Source organism: Glycine soja, chromosome 10 (genome assembly GCF_004193775.1).
Source record: "Glycine soja cultivar W05 chromosome 10, ASM419377v2, whole genome shotgun sequence".
Classification (NCBI taxonomy): domain Eukaryota; kingdom Viridiplantae; phylum Streptophyta; class Magnoliopsida; order Fabales; family Fabaceae; genus Glycine; species Glycine soja.
The window spans coordinates 50,749,016-50,761,959 of NC_041011.1; the positions used below are offsets into that span (position 1 = coordinate 50,749,016).

Here is a 12,944-nt window from a genome sequence, read left to right on the forward strand (position 1 = left end):
AAAATCATGTGTTATCAGTTAGTTGCCCATTCATGTCATAGCCCTTGCAAAGTAATATCACATCAACAAATACACCCAATTACAATCACAAGTGTATATATAATCTCATTGTCCAAACCATTTTTTTTTTATCTTATTCAATAAGGATACATTTTATTTATTTTTTCCCTAAAAATTGTAAATTAAAATAAAGAATGGGGACCCGCGACACACGGACATGGCCCTTGTGAAAGGGCTCTTATTATTATTGTCCATCTTTGGAACACCTAATCCTGAAACAAACAGAGAGATATTTGATTTAATTTTAGGGAAATCCCGTGTTACAAATTTACAATCGAACTTGATTAATTTAAAAAATAAGGAATAAAATGAAATTATTATTATTAGCTAAGTGTAGTCCCCCACATCACATCAGAGAGGCTTTTTATAACAGCGGTGGAAGGTCTCCTTCTCTCTCAATCCACAAGGATATATAACAGCGCTAGCTCTTGTTAAATTCTTCTCTACCTTACTACTCCCTCACTTTGTGTTAGAATCATCATGGGTTTGCAAAACCAATTAAACGACGTGTCGTCGGGTTCGATTCCGCTTCTGGTGTTGGCGCAGATAGCCACCTGCGTCAACTACCTCCGCTCCATGCTTTTCGCGCTTTTGCAAACCCTAGGTCTCAGCCGATTCCACTCCGACCAGATCGTCGACGAGCGCTTCCTCGCCGCCGTCGGATCCGGCCTCGCCGGACTTATCATGCTCTCCGATCAGCTCACCCTCAGTAGCCAATTCTTCCACCATCACCACGGCACCGCCGCCGGCCACGACCACGACCACCACCCCTGCGTCGTGTGCCAGGCCACCTTCGAGGACGGCGACCAGGTCCGCATGCTCCCCTGCCGCCACGTCTTCCACCGCCGATGCTTCGACGGCTGGCTCCACCACTACAAGTTCAACTGCCCACTCTGCCGCTCTCCGCTCTTCTCCGACGAGCGCGTGGCACTCACGGAGCGCCGCCTCGGCCAGCAACTCATCTCTTGGTTCTCCCTACACTGATGCGGCCACGTTTCGTTTTCTGAACCTCCACTTTTACGGTTTTACCCCTCTCACGCGATCACTTTTTACAGAGCTGGACGCGGGTTTCTTTTTCTGTTTTTCTTTTCCTTGTTTTTAATATTAGTTTTTTTTTTCCCCATAGGGTATTAGGCTAGATTTATTTATTTTTCTCTTTTTAACAGTAATTTTTCTGAAGGTATTTTTTGAAGGGTTTTCTTCCGTCTGAAAATCCTTTTTGAGATGCTGTAAATTTTGGACTCTGTGTTTATGGTAATAATCGGAGATAGTAGATGTAAAGTTTTCATGAGAAGCTTTGGTAAAGATTGGTGGAGACTTCTCATTCATCACCGTTTCTAGCTAGTAGCTATTGCAAGAGAGGGAAGAAAAATAAATTCTGGAAATTAAATTAAAAAAAAGTCAAAAGACAAGTTGAAGTAAATAATGGCCTTGGGCATTTATCTAAACTGCCAAAGAAAATTATGATACATATGGTCATTAGTCATATAAACGCAAGTGGAAATTATTGAGTCCAATGTTATTTTTATTTTGGGCGGCTTATTGAGACCTCTTTTATTGCTGATTACAAGTTTTTTATAATTATAATTAAAATTTGACATTTCACGAGTTATAGAAAACAATCATGTTGTGTAAAAAAAAAACGATCATGTTACAAATTCACTAAACACAAAATTTAAATATGTGTTTTTATATCTTATTCTCTAATAAAAGTTGAAGTTTTATTTAAATAATCTGTATTGATATTTAATGATTTTTTATTATTATTTATACTATTGAAATAAAATTATTACTCAAATTATTAATTTTGATACGAGAATAGTACTAAAAGCATTTATGAAATTGTATCTAAGATTTGTTTATCAAAGTGAAAATGCAATTTTAACAAGAGAATAGTGTAAAAATTTAATTTAATTTTTTTTATTAATAGGTGGTATTAAATATTTATTTGTTTTTCATATATAATTTAACCTTGTGTGTTTTGCAACTGTTTTTTAATGCATTACATTTGAAATTGAAGTGGAAATTAGTTGGGAGAAGGTAGGTTTGTAGTGCTTGAGGCAGAGTGAAATTGGCTTGGCTTGTTGTGGTCATAAATGAACTTTACCTTCATTGAAAGGAAATAGATTGGCAGTGGCAGTACAGTTTTGTATGAGTGGAAATGTGCATCTTTCCAATTTGGCAAAGGCTGTGTTCAACTTAGACTTCAGCATGCCGCGCGAGTATCTACGTCACCATTAAAAGTCAGTTGAGGTGTCACGGCGACTACAGACCAAACTAGCACCTTCATTTCTGCATAAATTTAATTTGATTTTTACATATTCCACTGTTTTGGTACATTTTATATATACTGATTGATTTTTCAATAATTTAGCTTAATGTGTAATTGCTGTCCTCTTCCAGTTTGTTAATAAATATTTCTTTGGTGGACAACAATGTATAGGTACTTAGTGCTGGTTTGGTTGTGAGTGAAGGATCGTCATGTTTTGAATCAGGGATCATTTAATGGTATTACAACAAGCAAACTATTAGAGCACGTAATATTGGTGGTGTTAACTTAATTGGGATCACATTCGCTATTATCTAGTTGTTGTTAATCATTTTGTTTGCTTATATAAGAACAATAATAATACAATTTGAACAAATATTTAAAAGTATAATAACTAGTAAGCACATGGTATTTAACATGAGTTCGTTGACAAATAGGTTTTCGTAGAAGTTAATACAGACATAGTCATAAATATTTGTGGCCTAAGATCTCGACAGCGTTATTACATCAACAGTGTAACATAGGAATGGTTAGTACAAATATTTGTGGCCTAAGATCTCAGCAGCGTTATAATAAACATAAATGGAAAAAAAATAAATTGGGAGCAACTGCATTGATTGACTTGCCTAATTGCACGGCCCTGACGCCCTGTTTCTTGCTATTTTTCATACACTAGCATCCGCACTTTACAAAGTGTAAAATGTCTATATTTACATCAACTGATTTTTGTCAAATCATAAAAACATTCTTTTTCTCTTACAAATGGAAAAAGGCCTAACAAAAACGATAATTTAATACTGTGAAATTAAAAAAAAAAAAAGTGAAGTGCAAAAACCTTGGTATTATTGACATGCATTATTTTAGCAAACAAGTCCAATGATTCGTAATTTAATCTTTGTATAATTTTTTTATAAACAATAAAACTTGAGACTGAATCTTCAATCTCCGCATCATAATTGCAGCCTTGTGTTATGACAAGTTTAGTATTACGAGCATCAATAATGGTCCAGATTGTGAAGGGTGGAGAAATATAGGACCATTTCACACTCCCTTGTTTTCAGTCCTAGCTGTTGTTGATCGCTCAACAAAATAAAGGAGGCTGGCGCCGAATGGAAACAAAAAATTATGTAATTGCCCAAATGAAAAAAAAAAATCTTATCTGCTCATGACAAACTATAGATTTTCCATTTCTGGCATGTTTTACTTTCATGTAAAACTTGAATTCTTATCCCTAATCATCAAAATTCTATCATGAAAAATTAAAGTACAAAAAAATGTTCTCTGGAACAACCTAGACAAATGAGAAAAGATGTTTCATAGGTAGCAGAAAATGAAGAATAAAATTTATTTTAAAATATTTTGTGTTTAATAAGTATTTATTGTCTATCTGAAAGCTTACACTGTTAATTAGTCAAAAAGGTTATTTTTAGTATGACTTTTAAAATAATAATTATAAAATTAATTCAGTAAACTTACAATTACTATGTGATCCAGGACATGTATTGTTTATTCAAATCACAAATTAGTGGCATTGAATCCACTAGAGGATTTGGATGGGAAGGTTTCCTTGATTTCTTAGATGTCAGTATAAAATTGGGTTGAGCTGGTTTCCGTAGCACAATATGTTCCAAAATAATTGCGACGATTGTGATATTTGAATAGTTTTGGTGGCATTGGGTCCCCAACACAAAATGCCTCTTGCTGCATCACTTTCACATTTTTTGTTGTTTGCATATTTTAGAATGGACCCAATCGTGGCTTAAGCCACCGTTGTACAACTTTGGTAGAAGTAGTGGACTATCTCAAAGAACAGTCCACGATTTTTCTCTCTGATTGCATCATCATTGCTATTGTTTAATTCACATCCATGGTCAACTTTTTTTTTATGTGTTTTCTCTTCATTCCTCTCCATCCATCCTGTGCTTCCAAACCAAGGAGTTCAATGCCAAATAAAATTCGTGAAGGATGTGATTGTACTTTCAACACCCTTGAGTTATCAATGATAATAATCGTTATCATCATTAAATAGATCTCGTTGTTGAACACTCAATCATTATAATTCTTTTGAATTTGGATGCTTTATAATGCTCAGGAAAATTTATTATTTCATTCGTTTTAACCCCCTAAAATGATTTTCAAAGGTTATGAGAATTTGCAAATCAAGGAGAATATGCACTCACCTCTTCTTTTGAATACTCTTCCAAGTTAAAACTTAAAAGTCAATAATCGTTTCCTAATTAGATACGTTCTTGGTATAAGCATATGTGGGTAAACTTGGAATTGAATCCCCTTAAAAAAAGTTATTTTGATTTGATGCCATTTTTTATACTTGGAATTGTCTCCAACTATATACACGCATGTAATACTTTAATCCTTCAATAATTTTGATTTTATTTTTAGTCTATAAGAAAAATGAACTTGTACTAATTCAGTCTTTAAAAATTTATTCATGATTTAAAAATATTAACTGGATAAAAGAAAGATTAAAATATCTCACATTTGTAATTTTGTCCAAAAAACTATATTTGTAATTTTTTAAATGAAATCAAGTAAACTAATCTGTTAAGGATAAAACTGAATATTTATTCGGGCCTGTATGTGAAACCAGCTTTTCATTTATGATTTTATGTGCATGTGTTTGGCGGGCGTACTAACTATGTTCTCCAAGGTTTACAATGTGGAGTTGTAAATCTGCACAACATTAATTGCAAGACAATAGGCAATGGTAGATATTGTGCTGAGGACTGAGGAGTGAGGTTTCAACTTTAAGTACTAACTTAAAACCTGATTTTTTTTTCTTTGCCTTTTTTAGATAAGAGACTATACGTGTCTTTTATAAAAACTAATATTTCTTGAATTGGATACGATCAGTATACATAATTTTTAATTCAAAAATACTTCTTAATGTAAAATAATTCTGTATCCTTTAATTTGATCATTATATTCAATGATTATTATAGTATTATCAAATTAAAATAACTATTTTGAGCGAGGACTCAAGTATTGTTCCCAACTTAACTATGTTTTCTGTATTTCTTTTATTACAAGCATACTATTTTTTTTACTTTATTTTTTATTTAAAAATTATATTAAAATAATTCAAACAAATTTTAAGTATTTTCTATTATCATTTTTCCTATATAAACTTAAAATGGAAAATAAAAATATAAAACATTTTGTCGTACTAAATGGTTCGTAAATTTTTCTTTTTTATCAATAATTTATTTATTAAAATTTTGATAAAAACTAGTTTTTTGGATATTATTTGTCTTATTTAGAACTATAAGACTTGAAATAAAAGTTGTTAATTGGGATGAAATGATTCCTTACTAAATGATCTTCATGCTTGCTAGTTGGTAGAATTAATTTATTTACAATAATTAATTTAATTATATTTAATAATGACATTTCAAAAGTGATTTTTGAATAATTATTTTAATTTAAATGATAAACTAAAATTATTTTTAAAGTACAGGTGTAAATAGATATTTTGTATACCATATAATATAAAGTCTCAAAGGAAAATTTGAAAATCATGGTCCGAAAAATATTAAGTTTGATTCTGTTAAATAAAATTTTAAGTTCAAGTAGATTAAAAAAATATGACTAAAAAAAGAGATTTTACAAAAAAATAATCACTTAGATTACTCGGTGATTAATCACTGAGATGTCATCTTGTAATTTTTTTGTTATATATTTTTACGGAAATTTATTGGTTAGCAGAATAATATAATGTTTCAATCAATAAATGATGGGGAAATTGAATATTATTGTAGTATTCTTTCTTTTCTTAATTAAAAATCTTTATTTCCCTAATCATATCCTATGGCAGACTTCATAATTTTCTAAACACACAGCACGTTTTCGCTTTCCACGTCACGAGAAGCCTTTTCGTTTTCTTTACTAAATATCTAAAGATCAAAAGTGGAAAGTACTCTTAACAGTTTGAAAAATATGCAAATAATTTTGTAACGAGATAATTGACAATAGAAGTTGAATGGACCAAAATCGATTGACGATGGCTTATGGAAAATAAAAGAAGTCAAAAGAATTGAAGTCTTGTTTAGATAAAAAAAAACGAATTATTTTTATATAAATTAAAATTAGTTTATATTAACTTTTATGAAATGTTTTCATTTATTTTTTGAAAAAAATTAAGATGCATAAGTTGATTTTAATTTATAAAAAAAATGTTTTATTTTTAATTATAAGCTTTATGAATATTTTTTATTTTTATCTAAAGCAGATCTAAAATGTAGAAGACAACTAGTACAATATGATACGAACTTAATTTAAACGACGGGAAGACATTTTAAATGACTAAAAAGCTTGGTATGAGGGAGAAGGATGGAATTGGATACGTAGCTAGCTGTTTTGATTATGATAAGATTGTGATAACAACATCGATGATTAATAATGTCACATGGGTTTTAATTTGAGAGTATAAGAAAGTAACAACGACTTGAAGACTCCACAAAAAAAAAAAACTCCTCAACAAAAATGTTAAAAAGTAAAAAAAAAAAGTGAAATACGCGATGTAGTTTTTTTTTTTTTTGTTACATCATTTCACGTTAAAGAATTACTTCTATATTTAAAAAGTAGTATTTTTAAAGGTTTTTCATGCATTTATTTCAATTTTTAAAAATAAAAAATTTAATTAAAACCACAAGCTATTTTCAACAACTCTTCATAAAATAATCTGCTTTTTATTTTTTAAAAATAAATTTATGATTATAAATAAATATAAATTAACTTTTTTAAATTTTTAGAGAAAATTTAGTAGATTATTATTTACATTGAGTCACTTGTTTTTAATTAATAGCAAATAACAAATTTGCTCATAAATCATAATTCTATGGCATGAGTCCATGACCAAGATGAAGACTTGGGTGAAAAAAAGGTAAGATGAGGATTCGGCACTTTCGGCTGCGAGGACCTTTCCATTTTGAGTAATACTATTTTCAAAATATATTTTTATAATAAGTTCCATAAATAATATAAAATAAAATAGGCGATGTGATCAAGATAAATAAAAAAAAAAGTTGCCAAAAATACAGTAAAAAATAATAAAAGCAACAATATTTTTAAATTTATAACAATTTATTACTCGATTAAATGAGTTAAATCCCTTAAAATTTGTAATCTATGGTTATTTGAGCTAACAAAAGAAAATGATTACTAAGTTAAAAGTAGTGATAATATGTATCATCCATAATTTTATAACACTTCTTATTTATTTTTATCTTTCTTTTTGTCATATCATCAATTTTATCATTTTTGTTTTTATTTTACTCTTTTTTTTCTCTCTCTCCAGGTTTTAGATTGCATAATAGATGTCTACCAAAAATTTTCTTAAATTAAAAGGATAAATACAGGTTGCAATATCGCCAATACGATGTACCGATATATAGGTAGATCATTATGGTTTCTGGATCATAATGGAATCAAGCAATATAAGGCAAAGTTCATCTTGGATTGCTCATTTCTAGTAAGGGCCCTCCATTGTTAGCCTCAAAACACAGTTTGGGTTTTGTTCTCGAATAAAATTTCCTGTAATAGAAGTGACCTAATTTAAAGCACTCAAGTGAGGTATAAAATTTAACTTGCCTTCCTAGGTAGAGAGAAGACTATTTATCATGCCAATTGGTGGATCTCATTCTCATATTCTCGGGTTGGTGCATTTATGACATATCAATATGTTTCATCATATTCTCTTGAAGAGTGTGATTAAGTTTAAATTAGTTTATCTTTATGAGTAAAGTTGTCTTATGATAATATTTCCTTTAATTCCATAATTTTGAACTTAGATTGGATCAATACTGGCACTATAGGAATATGACTTGAATTATAGTTCGATTATGCTTGCTCCCCATTAATGAAATATGACATAATAGTATCATTGTCTGATTTAATCCAGGTATGCACACAATTCCTTAACCTTAAACACAAGGTGTGTATAGACTAAAAGCATTCTCATCATGATCCGATTCAATCTAAGTATGTAGATAACCTCCTCACCTTAAGTATAGGGTGTATAAATATTAAAAGTGTTCCCATTATTATCCAATCCGATCTAGGTATGTATTGAAACTTTCATATGTACACAAACATGCATCCGGAGCATTTATTAGTTAATTTTCACTAATCTTTTGATGAAATATGATTAAATGTTATTATTTTTTTAAATATAGTACTAGTTTCGAACTACCTAATAGTATATCGGCGGGACAACAGAGCTACATTGGATCGTGTGGATTGATCTGAAGCTCTAAACTCTAATTCAATTTTATCTGTAGTACTCTAATATTTCAGCACATTTGCATTTGCCAAATTGTTTGACTGGGTCTCACTATTGATAATATCGGTTTCTTCTTGCTTTGTATCACATTGGATTCCTTTTTTTTTTAATGTGAACAATAATTGGATTTTGATTTATCTTTACTATCTTAAACCAAAAGTGTTAAGAATTGAGATTATGCGCCACTCACTTAGATATTTTATGAAATTATAAGATTAGTCTAATGGTAAAGAAAGAAAAAAAGAGTGAGAAGTCTCGTTTAATTTTTTCACTAACAATTAATAATTAACATTTATTGATAAAAAAATATTATCAATTTTATGGTATCAACATGGCCTGCAAATAGACCAGAGATTGGTACATAGCTAAAACACAACATAAGATATACTATCTCTTTTGTTATATACTGTATATATAGAAGATTCTTTTAATACTTTACAGTAATTAAAATATTTTAGTTAATTTAATTAGTAGTATTAATTAAATATGTTAATATTTTGTATAATTTTTCAGAATTACATTTAAAATTTTGGGATTTCATTTTCTTAATCTCTTTTTATCTACTAAATTAATGTATTCGATCGATCCATTCTCCAGTTAAAGATAGGGTTCAGTTAGTCACATTTTTGCTTCTCATTTCAAGTCTCATATTTTTTAAGGTAAGTTATTCCCTAAATTTAGCCTATCATCTCTCTGCAGAGGAGAAAAAAAGAAGATAAACTCTAGGTTTGAGTGACTTTATTATTTGAGTAAACAAAACGACACTTCTAAAATTTATACTTTATACTAGTAGATTGTAGCCAAAACAAGTGAATCGTGAGTATGAATTAATGATTCCTATTGCGTTGACTTGGACAAAAAAACTTGATCCCAGCTGAAATGTCACACTGTCATATATAGAATCTTGCAAGAGACTCAATATCAGATTTATTTAAGATTCATAGCAGCATCTTAAATTATGACCAAAAACCATTGAACAATTTAGTTGATGATCATCTTCATCTCAAATATTGGCGCATACCAACGACCATTCAACGAATGTCCTCTCATATTTAGTATTTAATAATGAAAATGTCAACTAACTTTCCTGCTCTTGCAAGCTGAGCCAAGTTCAATTCCAAATCAAGGAAGATGAGAATCAAAGAACCTTCAATCATTCTTTTCCTTGTCTCTTCCTTGTTGCACTTGCTCATTATATTTCCTTAATCTCAAGGCAAAGAGATTGTAGTGCAAAATGCAGAGAATAGAGAAATATCAGCTACCCTTTTCGCCTAAGCCGCCAATCATTAATTCGTGGTGGTCCTGACTCCTGATTATTTCTTTGTGACAACCATGGGGTCATGTTAGAATTTTGGTTGAAAAAAAAATAGTAAATAATAATCTAAAATTCTTTAAACAATTTAATCCTAAAATATGGCATATACTTTATCCAGATAGAGTTATATTTGGAAAGGGTGAAAGTGAAATGAGACAACCATTACTATTAATTAATCTTGAGAAGTAATTCTGAATAAGGATTCTAATATGGGAGGAGAAGGATAGAAACCATCCTCAAAACCCCTGTGACATCAACAAAGCAACCAAAACACATAAACCTAATACATAGTATCCACATGTGTCCAATTGGCACAAATATTTGACATTCGATAAATTCGAGAATGAATTATATTAAATATGTTACTATATATATTAGTTCACATAGGGTTTAAAATCCAAAACGTGTTGGAGTTTGGTGTTGGGAGTACCATGTGAAGCCAGTTATAACTATATGACAAGCAATTAATCAGCACTGTTGATGTCAGCTCAGCTTAGCAAATGGAAGTTGCATCCTGCATGCAGCCGTGACAGTCACTAGATTGATCAGGAATACTCATGGTGACATTTGGTATCAAAGGCTAATTTTTCACACAAAAATAGTATCTGTAAATTGTTCTAAAGTCTAAAACCATAAATGATTCAACCTTTAAAAGAGCTCATGAAGGGAAATGTGTCTTTTTTTTCTTTAGCTAGCTATTTGCAGTAGTGCCTACGTATACGAGCATCGGCGTTCACTCTCCTTCCAGATGAAATGACCCTTTTGGATTTCCCTGTAGACAAGATTCCAACTTTTTCAGAAGCTGTTGTAGAACGGATTTGATTTTGGATGGTTAGTAGATTTGGGCTTGTATTGCTACTGGTTGTGAATGTGCATTTTACAACCCCAGATCATATTTTAAGGAGTAAATTATACCCACACTTTCTGTATTTTTAGCTAATTGAGCTCAATATCTTGAGATGTTGGTTCCAGCCTCATTCATGGCTAATGCTACCAAGCGTTATCATTTACTAATTTACTATAGTATTGATGTATTATCTCTATTCTTAGATGTAGGTTTTTTTATTTTATTGTTTCTTCGACTTTTTTTTAAAGTTTGGTGTATTAATTATTTTTATCATATAATACTCTTAATTAATTATAGTATTTCCTCTAAATATTAATCATTTTTTGTGAGAATTAATTAAGTGGAAAGAAAAATAAAGGATAATTTTAGAATAACAACATAAATAATTGATAAATTTAATATAATTAATTAAATTAACATTTTTTTATTGAATAATTATTTTTATTAAAAAAATTGAATTGGTTGAACGAATCTTGTATTTAAAAACAGAAACAGAGGTAATATTTGGTATAAAAAAAATCAAAATTAGCTATTTTTTTATCAGGTATGTTGATATTTAAAGTGATATATAAATGAAAAGATACTTTGACATTATCAAGCACCAATGATATTTTGAAAAACAACTCAGAACTCTCGTTTGCCGATAAAAAGAATAAAAAAAAAAAAAAACACTGGCCTCTCGTTCAGCGGGTTCATCATGTGATCAAGAATAATTGATGTCAAAACTCAAAAAGTTCTTTTGCGCCTTAATATTGTTAATGACAACTAATTTTCAGCAAAGACACTTTTTTTCTTAGCTTTTGGGCAGGCAAAATTAAATTTACCAACTTTACCTCTGTTAGCTAAGACTAGAAGGGCGATTTGTTTGTCTAAAAAAAAAAAAGGGCGATCTGTACATTGTCCCAAGCACCGGCAGAAAACAACTACTCTTTTTATTCTTTTTCTACATCGTAACTACCCTGCCCTTTTTATTTGACACCAAAATAAATAAAGACTCAAAAAACAAAAACAATAGACAACTGATAAATGTGTAAACATATATATTTATTGAATTGTGTCATCCGTTAAAAAAACCCTGTCCTAAAAGTTCAAAATACATATTTCCTTTTTATTTTTTAAAACAATAAAGATAACAAATATAATGGGTTTTAAATTTATTCAAAATACTTTTCTATTGTTAAAATGTTCAATATATTTTATTTATTTCTTCAATCTCAAAATGTTTATTTTTCTTAACTGTTTATGCACTAGTATTTATAACTTACGTATACTGGACCTTTTGAGACAAATTATAGACAGTGGAAGGGAATTCAAATTTCTAATTGGTTACAAAAAAGAGGTTTTAATTGATTCAAGCTAATCCTTTTCGTTATTTATGTTTGCCATGCACGAGTACATTAGTTAAAAGACAAACTAGCTTCTAGTAGGTAACATGGATAAAGACGTATCATGTATCCAATTTGATTCATTTCTTGCGATTCAATCTATGCTGGAATATTCATTTATCATTAATTGGTTTTCATTCCAAGTTTGTGATCAAACAGACATTAAAGTCCAAAGTGATCAATTTTCTTTCACCAAAGGCACACTCTGCTTTTTCCATTGCTTTTGCCTCTCTCATTATTCTTTTATATTTTCTTTTGGACGTTTGGTAACTTATCATTGTCTGCTTTGCATCTCCTATCGAAGGAAGGAAAATAAAAATTAAAAGCTGAAGATCGAAGAGCGACACAACGGAAAATTAAGAAAACCAACGTCATTCATTCATTCCCTTTATATTAAAATAAACTCACAACAAAGGAAAATACATTGATGGGTGTAAGTGATGCATGCCAGAAGCATTAAGTTCCTAAATTAACCAACCAAACTAAGAACAAAACTCCCCATGATACCCATTTGACCAAAACCACCACAACCAACAAAGCAACCTCGTATGCATCTCTTACATCCCATGATTCTTCTTCCATCATATCATAACATTAACATATATAACAAGAAATAACCCAAAGCAAGAAAATCAGTGGGAAATACGTAAGAAGAAGTAAAATACAAAATTTAAGGACCTAAAGTTAAAGGTAATTCGGACCGCTACCCTCAATTCCCCGCGATGCAATGATAACACTCTCCCAATTCTTCTTCACAACATTGTGATGAG

General features: G+C 30.3%; 1 protein-coding gene across 1 annotated transcript; it reads left to right on the forward strand.

Annotated features, from left to right (window-relative positions):
- Positions 1-440: 440 nt before the first annotated feature.
- On the forward strand, positions 441-1,400 carry LOC114369500 (E3 ubiquitin-protein ligase RHA2A-like). Its single transcript, XM_028326733.1, has one exon. The coding sequence runs from the start codon at positions 541-543 to the stop codon at positions 1,042-1,044; it is 504 nt and encodes a 167-aa protein (XP_028182534.1). The 5' UTR covers positions 441-540; the 3' UTR covers positions 1,045-1,400.
- Positions 1,401-12,944: the final 11,544 nt, after the last annotated feature.

Bases quoted from the DNA above. Each gene is read 5' to 3' on its own strand.
- LOC114369500 (XM_028326733.1), top strand. From the start codon at position 541: ATGGGTTTGCAAAACCAATTAAACGACGTGTCGTCGGGTTCGATTCCG.